The 23,839-nt window shown below is 38.8% G+C and overlaps 1 protein-coding gene across 1 annotated transcript; it reads left to right on the top strand.

Moving 5' to 3' along the window:
* The first annotated feature begins 5,224 nt into the window (after positions 1-5,224).
* GUCA1C (guanylate cyclase activator 1C) lies at positions 5,225-22,318 on the top strand. The gene is made up of 4 exons (XM_087721436.1): positions 5,225-5,462; positions 14,223-14,372; positions 18,511-18,598; positions 21,354-22,318. Exons 1-4 carry the CDS (start codon positions 5,271-5,273, stop codon positions 21,482-21,484), a joined length of 561 nt encoding a protein of 186 aa, XP_087577562.1. The 5' UTR covers positions 5,225-5,270; the 3' UTR covers positions 21,485-22,318.
* Positions 22,319-23,839: the final 1,521 nt, after the last annotated feature.

Genomic DNA, 23,839 nt, shown 5'->3' with positions numbered 1-23,839 from the left:
TGTACATAGAACAATATCGGACCTCTGAAAAGTATAAGCATGCAGATGTACTCAGTACTTGGTTTGGGCCCCTTTTTCAGCAATTACTGCCTCAATGCGGCGTGGCCTTCAGCTTTTCTGCAATGTTCGGTCTCGTGTCTCTCATCTTTCTCTTGACAATGCCCCATAGATTCTCTATGAGGTTCAGGTCAGGCGAGTTTGCTGGCCAATCAAGGACAGTAATCCCACAGTCATTGAATCAGGTTTTGGTGCTATGGCAGTGTGGGCAGGTGCCAAGTCCTGCTGGAAAATGAAGTCAACATCCCCATAAAGCTCGTCTGCGGAAGGAAGCATGAAGTGCTCCAAAATCTCCTGGTAGACAGCTGCGTTGACCCTGGACTTAATGAAGCACAGTGGACCAACACCAGCAGATGATATGACTCCCTAAATCAACACAGATGTGGAAACTTCACACTGGACTGCAAGCATCTTGCAGTGTGTGCCTCTCCATTCTTTCTCCATACTCTGGATCCTTGGTTTCCAAATGAGATGCAAAAGTTACTCTCATCAGAAAAGAGGACTTTGGACCACTGAGCAACAGACCAGGTCTGTTTTTCTTTAGCCCAGGTAAGACGTTTCTGACTTTCTTTGTTGTTCAGCAGGGGTTTGACAAGAGGAATTCGACATTTGAAGCCCATGTCCAGGATCTGTGTCTGTGTGGTGGCTCTTGATGCACTGACTCCAGCCTCAGTCCATTCCTTGTGAAAGTCCCCAACACTTTTGAATGGCCTTTTCCTGACAATCCTCTCCAGGCTGCGGTAATCGCTGCTGCTTGTGCACCTTTTTCTTCCAAACTTTTCCCTTCCTTTAATAACTTTCTATTAATGTGCTTTGATACAGCACTTTGGGAACATCCAACTTTTGCAATTATCTTTTGAGGCTTTCCCTCCTCATGGAAGGTGGCAGTTATGGTTTTCTGCACAACTGTTAGGTCAGCAGTCTTTCCCATGATTGTGATTCCTACTGAACCAGATTGCGAGACCATTTAAAGGCTCAGGAACCCTTTGCAGGTGTTATGGCTTTAGCTGATTAGATTGGGACACTTTGAGCCTAGAATATTGCACCTTTTCACAATATTCTAATTTTCTGAGATTGTGGGTTTAGGGTTTTCATGAGCTGTAAGCCATAATCATCACAATTATGACAAATCATGGCTTGAACTATCTTGCTTTGCATGTAATAAGTCTATCTCAGATATTAGTTTCACCTTTTAAGTTGCATTACTGAAATAAATGAACTTTTGCACGATATTCTAATTTTTCTAGTTTCACCTGTATAACCTTATAATAAATGTAGCATTGATTTGCATGGCTTTGGTTTCATTGTCTTATCTACCTTAAATGATTGACAGGTGAGAACTATTGCTGGAGTTAATAATGTGTTATTGTGCGGTATAATTCCTTGATTACATATGATTAAGACTTGAAAAAGGTTATATGATTTCAGATCGTATTATCTGAAAACTACATTTTCATATATGATACACTAGAGCTGGGTTGCTGTTCTTCAGATGGATTTTCTGATATAACTGTACATTGGCGGCCCTATTGCCAATCCCTATCTTGCCACAGTAATAAGAGCAATAAATGATATGTATCAGATCTTTGAGGCAAGCAAGGTCAAAAAACAGGCACAGCAAGATTTCTAGGAATGATGTTTATTGTTGTAAGATTGTAAACTAACAATCTTGACAAGCTGTCAAGTTTCTCTTTATTCCATCTTCTACCCCAAAAAAATTAAAATTAAAGAGAGGATATTTTGAGTTTCTTTCTGATGCTTTCCTCTTTCTCAGGAACTTTTCTAAAAGTCCCCTTTAATAGCTTGCTCATTCCTTTCCCATTCTTTCACAGCAGTGTTCTTATATATTGTAGTCCAAATTAAAGGATAGGAGAATGCCTTTGACTTTGCTTCTTTCCCACAAAACATTACCTGCTAGTGGGGGAAAATGGTGGCACTTGTGTTTGTTTGTTCAACTTAGAGGCTAGGTAACTCCATAAGACTCTATGATTCACAGCATTAAAAACAAAACAAAAAAATCAGCACAATATAGCACAGACCATGCATGTCCTCACTTATTAGCAAGCAGGCACTCAGGAAAACAGTTGACACAAGGAAGATCTGTCCTAAAGTGCTGTTTTCTCTCTGGGCCCATGACTTGTAAGTTGCATTAGTTCTGCACATGGTACTAGTTCCCTTTGACATCCCAGCTGATGGGTAGAACGTGCTGACTCAGGATGGGCTTCAGTAGAACAGATGGTCATTAATCTGACTCAAATCATAACCTACACAAGTTCCGCCAGGAGCTGCAAGGAGCAAAACTCGTAAACCACAGAGGGAATAGAACATGTTTTTTGCACAACCGAGATGTTTTCAGAAAAACAGTATTTCTGACTTGCTAGGGTTTAATTTTAACTTGTTCGGCCTCCTACAGTGCTCACAATTTCCCTACAAGGTACCAGATCAAAACCTGCATAGCATTGACTGAATTTATCCATCACATCTTGTGGGGCAGGGATGCAATGGATGAATTAACTCAACGTTAAAAGTCATCAGTGGCTTAAATATATATAGTGATTGACAAGAATGGAATCACTTTTCAAAGAAATAGGATTTAAATATTTAAGACTTTTATAACAATAAGAACCAGGAGAACTCATCCTATACAAATTCCTCATGAAATAAGGAAAGTATACCCGTGATGTTTAGGAATGTGGCAGCTAATGTGTACAAGTGCTATTAAGACTGGCTTAGTAACATTTGGAAATATTGTGTGTCATTTAGTCATATGGTTTAGAATTGGCTGTCAAATATTTGAACTTTTTATTAGCTTGAATAGCTTGATTTTAATAAGCTTTCTGTATGAGCAGCATTTATTGTTCTTCAATTGAAGATAGTGTGGCACAGCAAATACTTTTCATATAACAATACTTTTATTTATCAGCAGGGCAGCAAATGAAACTTTGTCTCTAATCTACCCTTGTCCTCAGACAAGAGACTCTGTCCCTCTGACTTTTATTGAAGGGTTTATATATTTATATATATATATATATATTTGCTAAATTAAAAGCTGCAGAAAAATAAAAAAGAATATAGAAAGGGGAAATTATATAAATATATACAAAATATAAAAGAAAAAAATAAATTATGATATTTAGATATTAAGAGAGGAATAGAATCAACATCACGTGAAGTGTTAATATCACTTTATAATGCCTTAGTAAGACCATACTTGGAATACTGCAGCCAGTCTCCTGAAAGGATGCACAGAAGTGTAACAATGATGATTAGAGCAGTGTTTTTCAACCTTTTTTGTGCAAAGGCACACTTTTTTCATGAAAAAAATCACGAGGCACACCACCATTAGAAAATGTTAAAAATTTTTAACTCTGTGCCTATATTGACTATATATAAAGTGTTTTTCCCACGACACACCTTACACTATGTCACGGCACACTAGTGTGCCACGGCACAGTGGTTGAAAAACACTGCATTAGAGGACTGGTGGCTAAAACATAAAGAACAGTTGCTGGAGGGAGGGAAAAGGGAATCAACTTATCGTCCAAAGCAGGACAAGAAGCAATGAATGGAAAGTAATCAAGGAGAGAACCAACATAGAACGAAGGAGAAATTTCCTGACAGAACAATTAATCAGTGGAACAACTTGCCTGCATAAGTTGTGATTCTCCAACGCTGAAAATTTCACTGAAGAGATTTGTCTGAAATGGTATAGGGTTTTCTGCCTGAGCAGCGGGTTGGACTAGAAGACCTCCAAGATTCCTTCCTATTTTGTTATGTAACTCCAAAAATAAGAAAAAAAATATTTAAATTATCTTCCGGAAACATCGTTAATATTTCTGCCCTATACATAACCACCTTCCTATATAGAACCCTTTTTAATTAGTAATTTTAAAAAAACTAATGGGCAGATTTTATTTTCTGGGCATACAAAATATAATATTGAGTAATCAAATCATCATATATATTTCTGCATGAATTATTTTTAAGAGCAACACCTTTCTTTTTCATTTAGGAGTGTTAATTTTGTAAAAGAACTATCTGCCGTATTGTTCAGAGTATAAGATGCACCTTTTTTCCTCAAAAAAGAGGCTGAAAATCTGGGTGCGTCTTATACATCGAATACAGCCTCCCAAAGCCCCACGCTCTTCACCAAAATGGCCGTGCATAGCCTTAGGGAGGCTTTCAGAGAGCTCCTGGAGGCTGGAGAGGGCAGAAATGAGAAAAAAAGGACCATTTGTTGCCCCCGCCCAGCTCCCAGCAGCACTCTATAAGCCTTCATAAGGCTATCCATGCAATCTTTTTTACAAAAAACAGGCCCGTTTTCACAAAAAAATGACCTGTTTTTTGCTCATTTTTGCCCCCCCCCCAATACCCCTAGGAGCAAGCCCTCCCCCAAGGCCATTCATACCTTTTTTTAAAAAGGGGGGGCCATTTTCACAAAAATCGGGCCATTTTTGGGAGGTTTGCAGAGTGCAAAACCTTTTTTTTTCCCCTTTCGGAAAGCTCTTTAGTTAGAGTGATTGATGAGAATTTTATTGATCAAATGCTGTGCCAGCAGAAACAAAGTCCTAGGTGCTGCAGATTGTCAGTGATTTCCTTCTCCAGCACAAGGATAAATACACCTGGAAACATCTACCTACCTACCTACTCTTTCTCTCTCTCTCCCTACCTATCTATTGTATCTCTCTCTCTCTCTCTCTCTCTCTCTCTCTCTCTCTCTCTCTCTCTCTCTCTCTCTCTCTCTCTCTCTCTCTCTCTCTCTCTCTCTCTCTCTCTCTCTCTCTCTCTCTCTCTCTCTCTCTCTCTCTCTCTCTCTCTCTCTCTCTCTATATATATATATATATATATATATATATATATATATATATATATATATATATATATATATATATATATATATATATATATATATATCTTTCTTCTCTTCCTCTATCTACCTACCTACTTTTTTAAAAAAATTGCCTTTTCAAAACCTTGGTGCGTCTTATACTCCGGTATATTTCAGTGCATCTTATACTCCTACGGTATATTAACTGGTAGAGCTGAAGGTAATCCCACTTCTATTTTTACTTAAACTAAATCTATAGTTATCTTAAGATGCTTACAGTTGTTACGTGTGTTGCAGTTCCTTCTACTCCAGTTAAATTTGAGCCACTGCAGTGAAGGAAAGTATTCGCAGAAACAAGACAGAAGGATAGATTAATTGCCTCCAAATGGGTGCCAATGAATCAATAGAGGAAATCAGTGCTATGGAAAATTACCAGTGGTATGCAAAATTCATGAAAGAATGCCCATCTGGACAACTCACCATGTATGAATGCAAGAAGGTCCTTGGCCTTGAAAATGCATCTATGCAAGCAAATAATTATGTTGAGAAAGTATTCAATATTTTTGATACAAATAAGGTAAGAGTTGTTTCTATAGTGCATAGTTTTAGGTAATTGTATGCCGTTTTTCATTTATTGTATACAAAACATTTTAGCATCTTAAGTCTGACATTTGTTTTACAATTCCTTCCAAATTGATTCTTCAAGATATAAATGTAGCTAAGAGTATATATGCCTGTTCAACAGGATTTTAATTTATCAGTGATTAAAATATATGTTATAGCTCTGATAGTTATCTTGATATCTCATACTTTTGTTTTGTTTATACAATATTATCTGTGAGATGCACAGAATTAAGATGTACCTACCAGATTGCTGTCTTTAATATGCCAGCTTTGTGCCTTCAATTTTCGAGGGGGTATGATGGAGCTATTAACTATTAAAATCAATATGCATCAATATTATTAATCTTCATGAATGTCACATTCTTTGAAATTTTGGAGCCACCATACATATATCATTCTTCTATAATAGGTCCTTTGGTCCTTTTACTAATGTTGCATGCCCAGTTGTTTTTATATTTTATTACTACAATTTTATTTATCTTTTTCTATTTCTATCCAATAACTACTATACAATATTCTTTTTGAAATAAGATTCTAAATGTATTCGCATATTTACTCACTTGTTTTATATTTGCTTTCTCTCTTAATGATACACTTTAAAAAGAATTTGCTTATTTTCAATTTATTTGTGGCAGTTTCTTTCATCATACTTAATATATCATAAAACTTTATTTAATAGTCTCCCTGAAAAAACCTAGGCATATTAAGTTTGTAGGAATTAGTGGTTGGCTTGTACTTTGGGGGATTATTAATGTCAGCCTTTTGGCTAAAGTCAAGTGTAATCTTAGCTCAGGCAAATTACAAAACAATAATGTCAACCATTATTATTTAAAAATACAATTAACCAAATAGCTTTTAATATAAACTAGACTTGTGAGCAGTTTTTTCACAGGCCCAGCAACTATACTGCTTTCACTGAGACTTATAGTATACGTGATTTACTCACTATTTTTTCCCTTTTGGAAAATGTGACAATAGAATTTTAGAAATTGATCTTAGCATATAGTACTTTGTAATGAGAAGAGCTTTAAAAAAGCAGAACTTCAGCAGAAAAATTAATACCACTAATTCTTTAGTGGTCAAAATAATGTGACTCATATGAACCACAGCTGTTATTACTTTTTCTTAGCACTGAAACAATTGCAGAAATCCTGGGAAGGGTTTCCAGGTAGGAAACTGGAAAAACAGTTTACCGTATTTTTCGGAGTATAAGACGCACCAGAGTGTAAGACTCACCAAGGTTTTGAAGAGGCAATTTTTTTTAAAAAGTAGGTAGGTAGAAAGGGATAGAGAGGGAGAGAAAGAGAGAGAAATACAGTTGGTATGTAGGGAGAGGGAGAGAGTAGTTGTAGGTAGGTAGGTAAAGGGAGAGAGAGAGAGAGAGAATATATATATATGTATGTATGTATGTATGTATGTATGTATATATGTATATATATATGTATATATATGTATAGAGAGAGAGAGAGAGAAATACAGTAGATAGGGGGAGAGAAATAGTGTAGGTAGGTAGATAGAGGGATAGAGAGAGAAATAGAGAGAAATACAGTAGAAAGGTAGGGAGAGAGAGAGAGAATAGATAGGTTGGTAGGGAGAGGGATAAAGAGAGAGATAGTAGGTAGGTAGAGAGAGAAATAGAGTAGGTAGGTTGGTAGGGAGGGGGAGAGAGAAAGAGAGAAATACACTAGATAGGTAGGTAGAGAGTAGGTAGGTAGGTATGTAGGAAGATAAAGGGGGGAGAGAGAGAGAAACAGTAGGGAGGGAGGGAGAGTGAGAGTAGTTAGGTAGGTAGATAGATAGATAAAGGGATAGAGAGAGAGAGAGAGAAATACAGTAGGTAGGGGGAGAGAAAAGGGTAGGTAGGTAGGTAGAGGGATAGAGAGAAATAGAAAAAGATAGAGAAATACAGTAAGGTAGGGAGAGAGAGATAGAGTGGGTAGGTTGGTAGGTAGAGGGATAGAGAGAGAGAAAGAGAGAGGGGGAGAGATAGAAATACAGTAGGTAGGTAGAGAGAGAAATATATAGAGAGAAATACAGTAGGTAGGAAGAGAGAGAGAGTAGGTAGGTTGGTAGGTAGATGGAGAGAAATGCAGTAGAGAGGTAGGGTGAGAGAGAATAGGTAGGTGTTGTGGCCCAGCAGGAGCCATTGAAGCTGCCACCAGTCTGACAGCGAGGGGCCCTATGAGTCAGCTTTGGAGGACCCTGGACAGGGTTCCGATTCCGAGCAGGGCGCAGAGAGGCTGGTTGGCCACCAGGAGGCACCTGATCCTTGGACCAGTGGGGAGGAGACAAGGGAGTGTGATCCGGACGTCAGCAGTGAGTTGTTCCTGGATGCCCGGCACTGAAGAGCTAATAGGGGTAAGGAACAGTTGCGCAGTTACAGGAGGTAATTGCACTCAGCTGGTGGTAATTAGGCTCCTCTCAAGACTATAAGAGGAATGCTTGTGCACACGCCCCTTTTGCAGGAGTCAACGCATTGACTAAAAGTTGGAGAACTTTTGTGGCTAGCTTGGCAGGCTGGATTTCTGCCAAGGCTTATCTGTGCTGGATTGCTGCCAAGGCTTATCTGTGCTGGTTTGCTGCCAAGGACCTGTCTGTCTTTTAATAAATTCCTTAAAGTATATTTGGCTCGACATGCTTTGGTCTGGGACAAGGGGGGTCAGAACAGGTAGGTAGATAGGGGGGAGAGAGAAATACAGTAGGTAGGTAGGGAGAGAGAGTAGGTAGGTAGATGTTTCCAGGTGTATTTATTCATGTGCTGGAGGAGATCGCTGACAATCTGGAGCACCTAAGACTTTCTGCTGGCAGAACACTTGATCAATCTAATTCTCATCAATCAGTTAAAGAGCTTTCCAAAAGGGGGGAAAATCTTTTTGCACTCTGCAAACCTCCCCAAAACGGCCCGTTTTTCATGAAAACAGGCCCATTTTTTTCAAATAAAAGGCATAAATAGCTTTGGGAGGCTTGTAGAGTGTTCCTCAGGGGTGGGGGGCCAAAAAGAAGCAAAATATGGCCCATTTTTTGTCCAAAAAAATGCATGCATAGCCTTATGGAGGCTTATAGAGTGCTGCTGGGGGCTGGGGGGGATGCTGCAGGGGTTGTGCGTTGCATTATGGGTGCGGCACACCTGCGCACAACCCCGCTGTGATCCACCCCCTTATGGCATGCAAGCCAAAAAAGGTTCGCCATCGCTGCACTAGCCTATTACATTGCTGCATTTGAGCAGGAGACTAACATTTAATTTAATGTGAAAATTTCTCAGACTCTTCCTGCAGCTTACATTTCCAATGAACGTAATTTGATGTTTGTCTTAAGATAAATTGATTAATTTTTGTTATCATTCACTTCGCTAGGACAACATTAGTGATTTCTAATTTTGGCTTATTTGAATAAAGTATATTTTAAATTGATTATAATTTCTAATACATAAAGTGAAAAAGATTCATGCATACAATTATTAACAATAAAATGTAATTGGCTTATTAAAGACATGATTGCACTTACCACTTATGAGTGGATTGCTTTTAGACATGGACTTTTTATAGAAAATGAAATATGGGACTCATTTATGCAGGGTATAAGTTGAAAAAAAGATAGTTGTATAAATGTTTTAGAAACACTGTATATGTGTACTAGATTAATATTTGCATTATATGAGTATATATAGACTATAACATTTTACAGTTAGGCATATCATACTATGTTTTTCTTTGTTTTAGTTTTCTAAACTGTTTAATTGAAGAACTATTTATGTGTTCTTTGACCTTTGTCATTAATATTTTTGTTTTTCCTTTTTATTTCTATTTTTGATATTAATTAAAAAGCAATAATGAACAAATAGTTAATAGTCTATACCTCTAGGTACTACCCACTAAACAACCTTAATTGGGGCTAGCAATAATGTCACTAAATGATATAGTTGTTAAGCAAGACAATACTTATCTATGACTTGCAATTTCACTGCCAGCTTCTCTATTTAATCTACTTGCTGAAAGCTGACTGTCAAGCTTGCAAATGATGACATGACTAAGGGGCACTAAGGTAGTTGAAAGTATGAGGTTACATTTTTTGTGTGATTTTGAATGGTTGCTAAATAGAGCAGTTGTTAAGTGAAGACAAAGCACACAAAATGATCATTTTGGCGTCCGTGCAGTTTGCTGAAGATGATGCTGATTAACATCAATCTTTTGGGGGAAGGTAGCTTTAAAAGCTGTGCATTCAACATTCTAATTGACTTCATGCATGCTGTAATGGGAAAAAGCATCCTTTCCTGCACCTGAAAGAGATCTTTTCAATTTTTCAGAAGTTGCAGGATCGCCGTTCCCAGCTGCTCTATGTATCAGACCAATAGTATTGATGGTTTAAACTATTCTCACTATTATTTCTATAATCTCTTAAGAATTCAAAGGAATTCACAAAAATGGTAGAAATCCTCAAAATAGTACTTAGCAATAGTATTTAAACTTCTATACCACTTCAGAGTGCTTTTACAGCCCTCTTTAGTGGTTTACAGAGTCAGCAATCTGTAACAATCTGGATCCTCATTTTACCCACCTCGGAAGGCAGGAAGATTGAGTCAACCTTGAGCTGGTGAGATTTGAACTGCCGAACTGCAGCTAGCAGTCAGCTGAAGTAGCTTGCAGTACTGCACTCTAACCACTGCACCACCTCAATTCTTTTATCAGAAACGATTTGATAAAAGAAATTTAAAAATGTTTAACTGTAAATATTTAAATTTAAATTCAATGAGGGGAGGCACAAATTGTATCCTTTTCCATGCCTGTCAGAATAGTTTATGTGCTTATATACTATTAAAACACGATTGTTTTATTCTGATTAAACTATACATCATAGCCACTTTTTGAGTATTCTCCTTTACTGCCTCATACACATAACTTGCATGAATGCAACTGTTTGTGCAGCCATGCTTACATACGTCTTTGCAAATTGTTGACAAATTTGTTTTGGACTTTATCAATATCCAGAATTGAACAATTTCAACTGTAACACAATGGTGTTTCTATGGAATCAATCATTTCTTTTTTATATCCAAGATGTCATCTAATTTATATGTATTAGATAAAAAGCTATTTTTGCTATACATTTTATTGCTAAGGATTTAATCCTGCAAGTGAATTTCCCACCAAATTCAATGAGATTGCTTCTAACCTGTCTACTATGATTTAAACAAAAATTATTCTTCCAAAAGAACCAGAGACAGCATTGAAGAAAAGAGATCTCAGGAATTATATCTGAAAAACAAAATGACCACATGGCACTACATACCTACATTCTAAAATAAAAAGAGAAGGATACTCCAAATGAAAGAGGATACAAATCAAAGAAACAAATACTTAGATGGCAGTTTGTAAATTAGCATTGCCCAAGGCAATTTGGTCCAGCAAACAATAGACTTTAAAAGACCTGAAAATAAAGATCCCAGTACAATCCATCCTGGGCTGTTACTTGACCAATTCTAGGTTACTAGAGTAGGTGAGTACAAAATAAAACACTTGCTTCCACAGAAGTAAGTGTTTTAAAATTCACTGTAACATATTTCTGAGAAATATGGATGCATAGAGCTGCTTTTTCAACAGTTTGATAAATGAAGTTTCAACAAGCGGAAAAAGGAATTTTGGTAGAATTATTTCCAGCAAACATTTGAGCAAGTGCAATTCCCAGTATTACTATTCACATTCCTCTTTGAAAAACATCATCGGATGCAGAAAAATCTTATCTGTATCTGCATATTATATGCTTGCTACAGGAGCATATAATAAACTACAACAGTATTCTTTTTGTTTCACTTTTATCCCAATATTGTTTCAAACAGATATATGCAAATATATTTTTCCTTGCATATTGTGCAGCACCCCTCCTCCCTCTGTTGGATCTGGTCCTTTTGCACAAGTACAGGTCAACTTACAACAGCTCACTTAGTGACCCTTCAAAGTTACAACTGAAAAAAAAGTGACTTATGACCGTTTTTCACTTACAACCCTTGCAGCATCCCCTTAGTCACGTGTTCAAAATTCAGATGTTTGGCAACTGACTCGTGTTTATGACGGTTGCAGTATCCAAAGTTCATGTGATCCCCTTTTGTGACCTTCCAACAGTCAAGGGGGAAGTGACATTCATTTAACAACCGTGTTACTAATTTAAGAACTGCAATGATTGAGTTAACAACTGTGGCGTAAAAAGTCGTAAAATGGGGCAAAATTCATTGAACAAATGTTGCACTTAGCAACAATAATTTTGGGCTCAGTTGTGGTCATAGGTCGAGAACTGCCTGTAGTAGCTTTCCAGTGTCGTGTGCCAGTCGTGAATATCAGCCCATAACATTTCAGTGATAACAATCACATATTCCTATTTCTGAATTAGGCTCTCTACGTTTTATAGAGATCCTGTTTATTTGTACAGATCCTGTTAATTTTTCATGCTGTCCTTTGGGATAGAAATATCTGAGATTTTGAGCAGTACCATCCATTGGCCTCTTTGTTGTTTTTTCCTGTTAAACTCTGATTTCCACCTGGGCCTCATGCTTTCTTCTTTTGTTTCTGAGATTTATGACCCAGTGCTTGGCTGTGTATTCAAGCCTTAGTTTTTCCATTTACCTATTGTTGCCCTACTCTGCATCTTTCTCATCAACGTATTGCAGTGAAGTTGCAATGGTAGCTTTATATATCTTTATATGTGAGTACATTTTAAGAGAATAGCTTGGAACCTTTTTTTAGAATAAGCACAGATAGGATAGGATAACAAATGCCTGAAAATAAAATAAATCAAAAGTATTGAATCAATTGTGATGGATAGTAATAATAATAATAAAGCTACAAAGTCTTCTTCAAACTCTTCCACATCCCTGCCTAATGCAAAACTCAAACATGGCTGTTTCTGCTGCCAAAAAAGCCTTTTAATCCTATCAGAAAGAAAATAATGAACATTCCTCACCTAATATAAGTTCATCTGGGACAGGGGTGTCAAACTCAAGGCCAGTGGTCCAGATCCGGCCCATAGGATGCTTAGATCTGGCCCGCAGGGCCAGCCTGGAAACAGCAAAGGACTGCCCCACGGTGCCTCTGCCACAAAAATGGGGTGGGGGGGCACACTCACCTCCCCAAGCTCAGTTTTTGCTGGCAGAGGAATATCAAAACAAACTAAACATGCAAGAAGGGACAGCAAACAAGAAAGGGAAAGAGGGAAGATGGGAAGACAGCAAGGAAGGAAAAATAAGGAAAGAAGGGAAGGAAGGAAGGAAAATGAAGAGGGAAGAAAAAAGAAAAGAAGAAAAGGAGGGAGGGAAGGAAGGAAAGGAGGGTCCCAAGTTATGCACACTGTGGCCACGTCCACCTTGGCCACACCCTTCTGGGCCTCCAAGGTCAAACGCAACCTTCATATGGCCCTCAATGAAATCAGGTTTGACACCCCTGATCTAGGAAATAGGTGAGAGATCAGTTATCCATCCTCTTAACAATGGAATTCTCACCAGCTTTGCTTTGCCAATACATTTTCCTTTGTTTAAACACCTATATCACTTGTCAAACTGTGTCCCTAAATCAGCTCCTTCATATGTCCTGCCCTCAACCCAACAATTTCTATTATTCAGGGTTCCTCTTTCTTGCAAAGCAGGCACCCATAGTCACTGACGTGGCACGACAAAACCGTGAAGCCCTTATCCGCGGAGACATAAGTGTGTCGCTAAAGCCGCAACGTCATCATCGTGCGTCATCACTGCCGCGACAACAGCGCGGCAACAGAAGGGCGCTTTAAAACGGCGCCGCGGCAGAAAGCCGATTTCCATTAAGGTATGAGTTAGGATTAGGTTTAGGGGTTTGTTTTAGGGTTTGTTTTAGGGTTAGGTTTAGGGTTAGGTTTAGGGTACTGAGTGCTTGGGAATGCGCGGATTTGCCCTCCGCGATTATGTCATCGCGGTAGGGTCGCGTTTTTCCTTAGCGCTTTGAACGGCGCGAATTAATCTTCGCGCTTATGTCTCCGCGGATAAGGGCTTCGCGGATTTGTGGTGGAACCAGTCACTGAATAAGGATAGGTCATTTTCCCTCAGCTCTATGCTCTTCTTTTTGTGAAAATTCCGACATCCTGATATGACTAGTTTTTTCAAGAAAAGAGATGAACAACTCAAACATTGCTGTTTTTCACATGCAGAAATCAACTGCTATCAACCTCACGCTCTGCTAGCATCCCTTAGAATACTGTCAACATGCTTTTTGTAAAATTGTCTTCACAGAAATTTGAGCTGCAGCAGACTGAGGCAGTGAGACTGTTCTCAGTGGCTAGAAACTGTTCTTGATGTGGAACTGCCGTTTTCATAATGAACGGTTCTGGTTTGCTGTAACAGCAGTGACGTTTCCGAAGTTTACCACTTCTATTTTTTAAAACCTGGTGAGCAGTCTGAAGTGGTGATACAGAGAGGAAGTCTCCGTACCACATTATTATTATTCTCATGATCTATGGTTATACAGTGAGTTGTTTTCTGTTTCTGGCCTTCTACTAATATTTTTCCTTATTTATGAGTGGGAAAGACTCTTCTGCAGCAAGAAAGTTGACAGGATGAGGAAGTTATCAAAATATCCTTAATTATTTTTGCAGCTAGTTATCCTATTAATAGTGTCAAAATAAATGCAATTTCATATACTTTGCAAATATATTCACCTGTTTGTTTGTTTGTTTGTTTGTTTGTTTGTTTGTTTTAAAGGATGGATTTATTGACTATTTGGAGCTTTTAGCTGCTATAAATCTGGTGATACGAGGGAAAATTGACCAAAAACTGAAATGGTATTTTAAACTTTATGATCTTGACGGGAGTGGAACAATTGACAAAAAAGAAGTAATAAGTATGTTAATGGTGAGTAAACGCACTAATTAGCAAGGATGTCATTCTACAAGTTTCATACTGAGAATATACTGGTGTTTTGACTGTTGTAATAAATATATGGCCAAATTGTCACATGATTTCTTTGCTGTCCCAGTGACAAAGGCAATATGTATCTACACTGAGCTTTCCCCACTTCCATTAGATGAGACTGAAATTATCCAAAGCTGCTATCGGCTGTTGGTATTTTGGAGGAGTAATCTAGCGCAATAGCACTGAAAAAATAGAATAGAATAGAATTCTTTATTGGCCACACAAGGAATTTGTCTTTGGTACAGAGTCGAGGTGGCGCAGTGGTTAAATGCAGTACTGCAGGCTACTTCAGCTGACTGCAGTTCTGCAGTTCGACTGTTCAAATCTCACCAGCTCAGGGTTGACTCAGCCTTCCATCCTTCCGAGGTGGGTAAAATGAGGACCCGGATTGTTGTTGGGGGCAATATGCTGACTCTGTAAACCGCTTAGAGAGGGCTGAAAGCCCTATGAAGTGGTATATGTCTAACTGCTATTGCTATTGTTCTCAGTGTACATAAAAGAAAAGATACATTTGTCATGAATCATAAGGTATAACACTTAATGATAGTCATAGGGTACAAATAAGCAATCAAATCACACTAGGAAATAATCAATATAAATCATAAGGATATAGGCAACAAAGTTACAGTCATAAGTGGGAGGAGATAGGTGATATGAATGATGAGATTAATAGTAATAGTAATGCAGACTTAGTTTGACAGGGTTGAGGGAATTATTTGTTTAGCAGTGTGATGGTGTTCTTGTGTTTAGTTGTTCTGTGTGCAGTGCTCTATAGCATCGTTTTGAGGATAGGACTTGAAACAATTTATGTCCAGGATGTGAGGAGTCTGGAAATATTTCCACAGCCCTCTTTTTGATTTGTGTAGTATATAGGTCCTGCATGGAAGGGAGGTTGGTAGTAATTTTTTCTGCAGTTCTAATTATCCTCTGAAATCCGTCTGTCTTGTTGGGTTGCAGAACCAAACCAGACAGTTATAGAGATGCAGATGGAAAGGAGCTGTTTTAGCCAAGGAAGTGCCAAGTCACAACTAAACATTTAGCACATTTAGAGAGATGAACCACAGTGGTGGAAAGGACTGAACTGTAGGTGGGGCAAGAGTTTCATTGTTCATGGGAGAAACTGAGTAACAGTTGTTTTACATATTCAAAGAAACTAGGGCGGAAATGCAACTTTTATGTGTTTATTCTTATACCAGGTACCCAGTATCTCCATTACTATCATTCTTTCTGCTTTAAATAGATATGAAAGGGCAAGGCAGAGAATTCTTAATCATATATTTGCGAACAGAATAACTGTTCAGCCATAAAAATTAAAACTCCCTATATTATTTTCATAATTCCTAAGCCTTTTTACCAAAGAAAAAGCCTTCCTATATATCAAAGAGCTGACTCTGTAAACTGCTTGGAGAGGGCTGTAAAGCACTGTGAAGCAGTATATAAGTCTAATTACTATTGCTATATATAAGACTAAGGCCTGTCCAATCTAGCTGTCTTAGATCTCTCCTAAAAAAAATGTTGTACCACTTAGGGTAACAGTTAATCTAATTTCTTTTGTAGAATATCCAATTTAAGACTTAAATTAAAAGAAAACCCCCACAATATGATAGGTCCTGGGACAAATTATGGTCAACTCTCAGTTCTTTAATAGGCAGATAGACAGTTTCTTGTTCAAATAATCATAAACAATGAGTGAACATTTAAGAAGGAAAAACTAAGATTTGGTGAAGCTCCTGATGTTTGTATGAGTGACTGTTCTATAATAGCAGGACAAGAAAACTACTTAAAATTACTTAATGTATTTTTTATATCCTAAACCAGAGGTTCCCAAACTTTTTCAGTCCACCGCCCCCTTGGTGCTACAAACTGATCCTCAGTGCCCCCCACCCAGTGGTGGAATTCATTTTTTTTTTACTACTGGTTCTATGGGCGTGGCTTTGTGGGCGTGGCTGGGGGGTCATGTGACTGGACGGTTTGCACGACTGAAGGAAGATAGTTACAGTAAAATTCAAAACTGTAACAATTAATTGCACATTGGAAGAGCCGAGGTGGCGCAGTGGGTAGAGTGCAGTACTGCAGGCCACTTCAGCTGACTGCTAGATCAGCAGTTCAGCGGTTCAAATCTCACTGGCTCAGGGTTGACTCAGCCTTCCATCCTTCCGAGGTGGGTAAAATGAGGACCCGGATTGTTGTTGGGGGCAATATGCTGACTCTGTAAACCGCTTAGAGAGGGCTGAAAGCCCTATGAAGCGGTATATAAAAATCTGCTATATTATTCAAAATCCAATTTAAAACCTTTTTATTAATGTTAATTCAACAAAATTGTTGAACATGATCCAGTGATACCAGGTTTTCAAAGTCTGATAGTCATTTATCAGAATCTTAGTAACTAGTAATTTAGTAAACTCAGTAAAATTTAGTAACTATTTCACTGTTCAGTAAATTCTTAATGTGATGGATGGGCTTGATGAAGTGATACCAGAAAAAAATGTCTTTTCAAAGGAAGTGGCAATCAGCTATTTCCCAAACTGTAGGCAGAACTCCAGGATGTGGGACCCGGAGGATCCCCGTTTTTAAAAACCTGGTTACAGGCAGAGAAAGAGCTCAAGAGTCTGATCCTCACTTTGTCTGCACAAGCCACAGGGGGAACTTGTGGTACCCAAAACTAGAACCCCTGATTTCTAGATTTAAACTTTAAATATCGAAATGGCCCATTTCTTCCCGACTTCCAATGAAACATTCCATTTACTGTCACGCAAATCTCCCTTGCGGGTACAACGGATTCCTTCCCCCCTTGTATTTCCTCCGAGCTGATTTTACTGACAGAGGGCTGCAGGAGGCCAACACAGCCATAAATGAAGCCTCGATAAGTGGTTGAGCTGGCCACATCCTGCCTGGCCACACACCCCAGCCCTCAAGGTCAAACACAATCCTGATATGGCCCTCAATGAAATGGAGTTTGACATCCCTGGTATAGACCAATATATGAATTGTAAAGAGATAGAGCTAAGCAAATGTAAATATGATAAGCATTTCAAAGGGTTCTGTATATCTGCCGACCTCTGAAGTTGGGGTAGCTTTAGAAGGTACTCTCAAGGGACAGATTCAATGTTAGCATGCAATTATCTAATAAATATTGCTGCTATAACTATGGAAGACTTCATAGGTATTGGACAGTATTCTGAACTGGCCCGTTAAGGTTACTAGTAATTAGTGTAGTGATTTTAGAGGAAATGTTACCCTGTCAGAATACTTTTGATCTGCTAGCTGTAGCTTCTGGGTCATCTCCATAGGTTCCTCCACATATAGTATTTTAATAAACAAATGGTGTTTCTACATTGATAAGCCCTAAAGCCCTTCAGGGTATTGGACCTGGGTACTTGAGAGAACACCTGCTGCCAATTACCTCCAATAAACCGATTAGATCCCACAGATTAGGCCTCCTCCGAATTCCATCCGCCGGCCAATGCCGACTGGCGACTACCCGGAGGAGAGCCTTCTCTGTGGCTGCTCCGACCCTCTGGAACGAACTCCTCGTGGAGATTCAAACCCTCACCACCCTCCAGGCCTTCCGCAAAGCCCTTAAAACCTGGCTGTTCCGACAGGCCTGGGGCTAAAGAGCTGTTGCCCCCGTCTCGAATGGTATGACTGTTGTGTTTTTAAATTATGTATTGTTACGTTTCGTCTTTTTATTTTGTGTTTGTACCCCCCTTCCCTGATTTGAATTGTGAGCCGCCCTGAGTCCCCTTCGGAGGAAAAGGGCAGCATATAAATATAATAAAATCAAATCAATACTAAGACATTCAGTCATCATCTTCATTTCTTCAGCTGCAATGAAAAATTAAAAGCCGTAGGAATAGTATTAATAGTTTTTTAAAAAATATCAAAACACTGTGATAAGCATTTTAACATAAACTTGATATGTTAATAAGTCTCTAAAGTTTTAGAGTCTTTTAAATAACGTGACTAGTGTTGATATAACTGGAATACTTTTCTAATTTGCCTCAAATGCATGGTATACAAAAGTTACCTCTTATATTTGCAATATAATGTGGTTATTCTTACATTCTTATTTATTTAGGCTATTCAAACCATCAGTAACAACCAAGAGATGTCTCCTGAAGAAATGACAAACCTGATTTTCCAGAAGATAGATGTAAACAATGATGGTAAGAATAAATAAATCTTGAAATCCTTATTTTTATTATATTGCAATTTTGTAAAAGCATTCTGTTGATAAAACTATAAAGACTTAGCCACATGTACATATTTAAGAAATATCATAGCTGGTTGAAATTGATCTATTTAGATAAGATTACTGTATGATGTATATTGTACAAAGCAAAAATTGTTTTTGTTTATTCAAAGAGCCATTCAAACTGTATAGCTTGATCTCACTTTGCAGCAAGATGAAATAGAAGACAGCAAGTTCGTTCATTTAAGTCTTTATTTTTAATTCTTTATTGAGCAAATTTTATTAAATTGCTTTACAGAGATTCTATCAAGTTAACGGCATTGTAATTAATTGTCTTGCAAAACATTTTTTTTCATTTGATCCAGGGTACCCTGCCAGAAGTGATTATTGGCAGCTAAATAGTTATAAATATATTTAACCATACAAATGTTCTGTGTTTTTTAGAAGGAAAGAGCTAAATCTTGCCATGAGAATCAAAAATGTTTGAAATGTTTCAAACTGTATTTTTATCCAGTTGGAACAGGATAATTTTACCAAGCATTCTTCAGTTGCATTGTTAACTAAGATATTCTTGGTTGTATTTTTGGGAAATCTGCTTTTTATTTCAGTTAAGCTCTTTTGTAATTATAAATCTCAGTTTATTGTGAGTTCAGCATCATATTCATTAACTCCCTAAGCAGCAACAATCAAGTCCAAAAAGAAATATTTAAGAAAAAGTTTCATATATGCTGTTGAGTCTCTAAGAGCTTTTTCCTTCCAATATAAAACTGATCAGAACAGAATAAATATGCAGAGCTAAAGGAAGATGAGAGACTCATTCTTTTGACACATTAAAATAAAACTAATAACTGAGATTCAAAGTAGATAGGCCCACAAAGACAAATGTATTTTTCTTCTGCATTTTTATTGTTTCAGTAAAACAATACTGAGAAAGCAAGGAGTTTGAACTGTCTGAATATTTCCTTAGAGTTTAAGAGTTTCTTTTCCCAATTTTCACTGTCCCCATTCCTCACTCTGAAGCATAGTCATATAGCTGTGCATATCTAGGCAGTATCTCTCCAGCCTTCCTCAGTCTAGGATCTCCACATCCATGGCCTTTAATTATTAGAATGGCATTCAACAGATCTGGAGTGGAAAGCAACAGATTGAAGAAGTCTGCTCTATTAATCTAAGAAAGTAGTTCTTATGTAAATCTACAGATGGAACTGTAGGATTCAGAAATGCATTCAAATGGAATTTCAAATGAATGGAATATTTGGTTCCCCACAATTTGACGGATATTATATGGGAACTATATTACTTTTACCAAATACATGTAGTCCTCGAGTTATGACAGTTCACTTAGCGAAGGTTCAAAGTTGCAACATTCCCACCAAAAGTACTTATGACCCAGTTCCAAAGTTAAGTATGTTGCAGCACCACAGTGGTCGTTCGCCCAACCACAGATCCACTGTAACATGCTCCCTGCCAATTCCTGCCCTGCCAGGTCTCTACAGACATTGGGCCTGCTTTGGTTAGCCTACCACATTCCATATGCTCCTCCGTACCCGCACCAATCACTCACTTACCTAAGGAAGATTTCCAGAGTTCAAGTCAATTACTGGAGTTCTGAACCCGCCTGGATCTTGCTAATTGCATCACCGTGGAGATGGATAAAGAAATAAGAGAGCTTTGTGCACTGGCTCCCTGTACCTTTCGCTTGATGCATGCGCTCCAGAGGAGATCAGACTGCTCCCACCATTGAGAGGGCCCCTCTTTCAGAGCGACCCCACATGCTTCTCCGTGCCTGCCAGATCTCTGCCAGACGGGACCCAGCAAGCAAGGGGCAGAGGACAGCTGGTGCACCAATCTCTCCATTTCTTTATCCAGCTCTGCAGTGGGACAATTGGCAAACGCTGGGCGAGTTTGGCATTCTAACAAGTGGTGGGGCAGAGTAATGTCCACTTGAGAGAGAGAGGCTGGGGCTCAGTGGGGAAGGAGAGGGGCCAACCCAAGGCTTCTTCGCATGGCTGGACAAAGGCCTGACACCCAAGGCTGCACCGACCTATGCCTCTGCGAGGGCTATGGCAACCCTGGCAATGACACTTCTGCTCTGGTTGTTAGGAAACTGTTGCTGAAAATATGCAGTGGGCACATGTGGCACCGCTAAGGCTACAACAAAACAAAGCCTACAGAGACATGATAGTTCTTACATACTCTTCTTTTCTCCGTGCAAAACACTTTTCCAAAGAGGACAGAAGTGTGTGTAAAAATGTGAGATCTAAGGAAAACAGCTTTGTAACAACAACTTGAGCTCTGGAGATCTTCCCAAAGTAAAGTGAGTGACTGATGACAGGTGGGAAGAAGGCCCAAGCAGTTGTGGGGACCGCAAGGGATGGGAAGAGGAGCATGAGATATCTCAATGGTGGTGAGAGGCCTTTGGTGCTGGAGACAGTGGTCTTGTCCCCAACTAGGTCTCCCATGATCTTCCCCACTCCTGAGATACTTCATGTGCTCGTAACAACCAACACATTCAATTAACAAATGCATCGGTGAAAGGAGGGATGGAGCTCATTGATTTAACACAATTCAGTTAACATTATGATTGTAATGGCAGGATCCATTACATTTGTAACTCAAGGATTACCTGTAATAAATATAGAAGTAGTTATGAGTGTTTTCCCTAATTCAAGACAGAAAAAGTCTACCAAACTTTGATTCTAAAGAAGTGCATATTGTTTTTATAATAGGGGAACTGACCTTAGAAGAACTCTTGAGTGGAGTGGAAAAGGATGAACGTTTCCGGGAAACTATTTCAAAGAGCTTTGAGCTCTCCAATGTACTGAAAATTTTACAAAGTGAGAGAAGACACAGCGTCTGAGACATATTATAAATGGTACTTGTGACAAAAAGAACAACTCAAGGAATAGAATATCAAATACCAAGACAGACTGTTACATTTCCCATTCACTATTCAAAGCATAAGACGGTGTAGACAGATTATTACTTCAGAACTGTTCTTAATGTATTGTCCCTTCCTTTTGTTTCTCATAACATACAATAGCTTTTTTCTACGTATGACAAAAATCTTTGAAATGCAGAATGAAATAAACATAATACTTGACATTGGGGCAATATATCCAAATAAATAAACAAATACAATTGGAATTGGGAAGACATCTCTCTAGAGCAGGGGTGTCAAACTCAATTTCATTGAGGGCCACATCAGGATTGTGTTTGACCTCGGGGAGATGAGGTGGGTGTTGCTGGGGTGGGTGTGGCCAGCTCAACATCAGTTTTGTAGGGGGCGCCTGTGGTGGTCCGAGCAAAAATGGAGCCCCGAGCGCCGTTTTTGGCTGCCACAGCCTCCTGCAACCCTCTCCCAGTGAAAACGGAGTTCGAGCCCATTTTTGCTGGCAGACGTACCATGGTCCTTTGCTGTTTCCATGCCCCCTAGCCTTGAGTTTTACACCCTGCTCTAGAAGATAGAGAATAGATAAATTGCTTAAATATGATTTGTTTAACTTGAAATTTGGAACATGGTGATAAAGCATTATACAGGACTGGCCTATTTAGATCAGTTTAGGGTGAAATATGTTTTTGCAGTAACTTAATATCTACACTAATCAATTTAAAAATAGAAGTATGTTTTCTAATTAACACCTCAATTAGTTTAACATGCTAAATATAAATAAATATTTGGAAAAGCAGTTAATTACTCTGGTATTATGGGAATTATTTCAAATGTAAATTAACATGATGTAATGGTTTAGTTTTTAAAGGGTTTTTTAAGGATTAATAACTAATTAAGGATAATAACTCAAGACAGGTGTGGCAGGGACTACAACACCTAACCAATTATAAGGGCAATACGAAAAAAATAGCCAATCCTAATGCTCTGCTAGTAGAGGAGCTATATAGCTTCTTCACCCTCTTTGAGATTAAAAGATCAGTCTCTGTAGCTCTAGCCCAAAGGCCCTCTAACCTCCGAACACTCACCCTGGATGAACATCAAGTGAGAGCTGAGCTGAAGGCTGTAAATCCCAACAAAGCTGTAAATCCCAACAAAGCTGCAGATCCAGACAGAAAGTGGTAAAAATCTGTGCTGACCAATTAACAGGGGTCCTGACAAGGATTTTTAACCTCTCCCTGCAACAGGCTAGAGTCCCATCATGCTTGAAAGCAGCTACAATTATCCCAGTTCCGAAGAAAGCAGCCATAAAAGCTTGAATGACTATAGACCCATTGCACTGACTTCTATAGTGATGAAGTGCTTTGAGAGACTGGTCCTACACCTCAGGTCCTGTCTTTCACCAAATTTTGATCAACACAATTTGCTTATAGAAGCAACAGGTCAACAGGGGACGCCATCACCACGGCTCTACATATTGCACTGAGCCACCTTGAGAAATCTGGGAATTATGTCAGAATGCTTTTTATAGACTATAGCTGGGCCTTTAACACCATCTTACCAGGAATTCTCATTGAAAAGTTAACTGACCTGAATTTCCCCCCCTCACTTGTGAATGGATCAAAGACTTCCTGACGGATCGTCCACAAACAGTAAGGGTTGGGTCCTTTACATCTTTCACGCTGAAGCTCAGCATAGGTTCCCCTCAGGGCTGTGTGCTCAGCCCATACCTGTACTCGCTGTATACATATGACTGCATATCCTCTGATTCATCCAACATCATAATAAAGTTTGCAGATGACACAACAGTGCTGGGTCTCATAACTGGAGGGGACGAATCAGCATACAGGGAAGAAGTCCAGAAGGTATCCGCATGGTGCTCAAGAAACAACTTATATCTAAACACTAGTAAGACAAAGGAGATGATGCTAGATTTCCGGAAGCAGAGAGAGGAACCTGCCCCACTGTATATCGAGGGGAGCTGTGTGGAGAGGGTTTCCTCTTTTAAATTCTTGAGAGTGCTTATTAGTCAAGATTTCACCTGGAAAAACAACACGTCTCTGGTGATTGGAAAGGCCCAACAGAGACTTCATTTCCTTACAGTCCTGCAAAAAAATCAGGTGGAACAACGGCTGATGACCTCTTTCTATCAGTCCACCATAGAAAGTGTCCTCACATATTGTATTACAGTATGGCATGCTGGTTTAACAACTGCGGACAGGAAGGCACTACAGAGAGTGATCAATTTGGTACAAGAAACCATCGGTTGCCTTTGAACACCACTGGTTGACATTGGCAGGTCTCACTGCTTTAGCAGAGTAAGGA

Source organism: Thamnophis sirtalis, unplaced genomic scaffold (genome assembly GCF_051295495.1).
Source record: "Thamnophis sirtalis isolate CommonGarterSnake01/CBP01778 unplaced genomic scaffold, rThaSir2_p1.2 scaffold_8, whole genome shotgun sequence".
In the NCBI taxonomy this organism is placed as follows: domain Eukaryota; kingdom Metazoa; phylum Chordata; class Lepidosauria; order Squamata; family Natricidae; genus Thamnophis; species Thamnophis sirtalis.
This window is presented reverse-complemented; position numbering and strand designations above follow the sequence as displayed.

Excerpts from the sequence above, each read along its gene's own strand:
- GUCA1C (XM_087721436.1), top strand. The coding sequence starts at position 5,271 with ATGGGTGCCAATGAATCAATAGAGGAAATCAGTGCTATGGAAAATTAC. Across the intron at positions 5,463-14,222 it reads ATATTTTTGATACAAATAAG|GATGGATTTATTGACTATTT; the intron begins GTAAGAGTTGTT and ends TTTGTTTTAAAG. Across the intron at positions 18,599-21,353 it reads GATAGATGTAAACAATGATG|GGGAACTGACCTTAGAAGAA; the intron begins GTAAGAATAAAT and ends TTTTTATAATAG.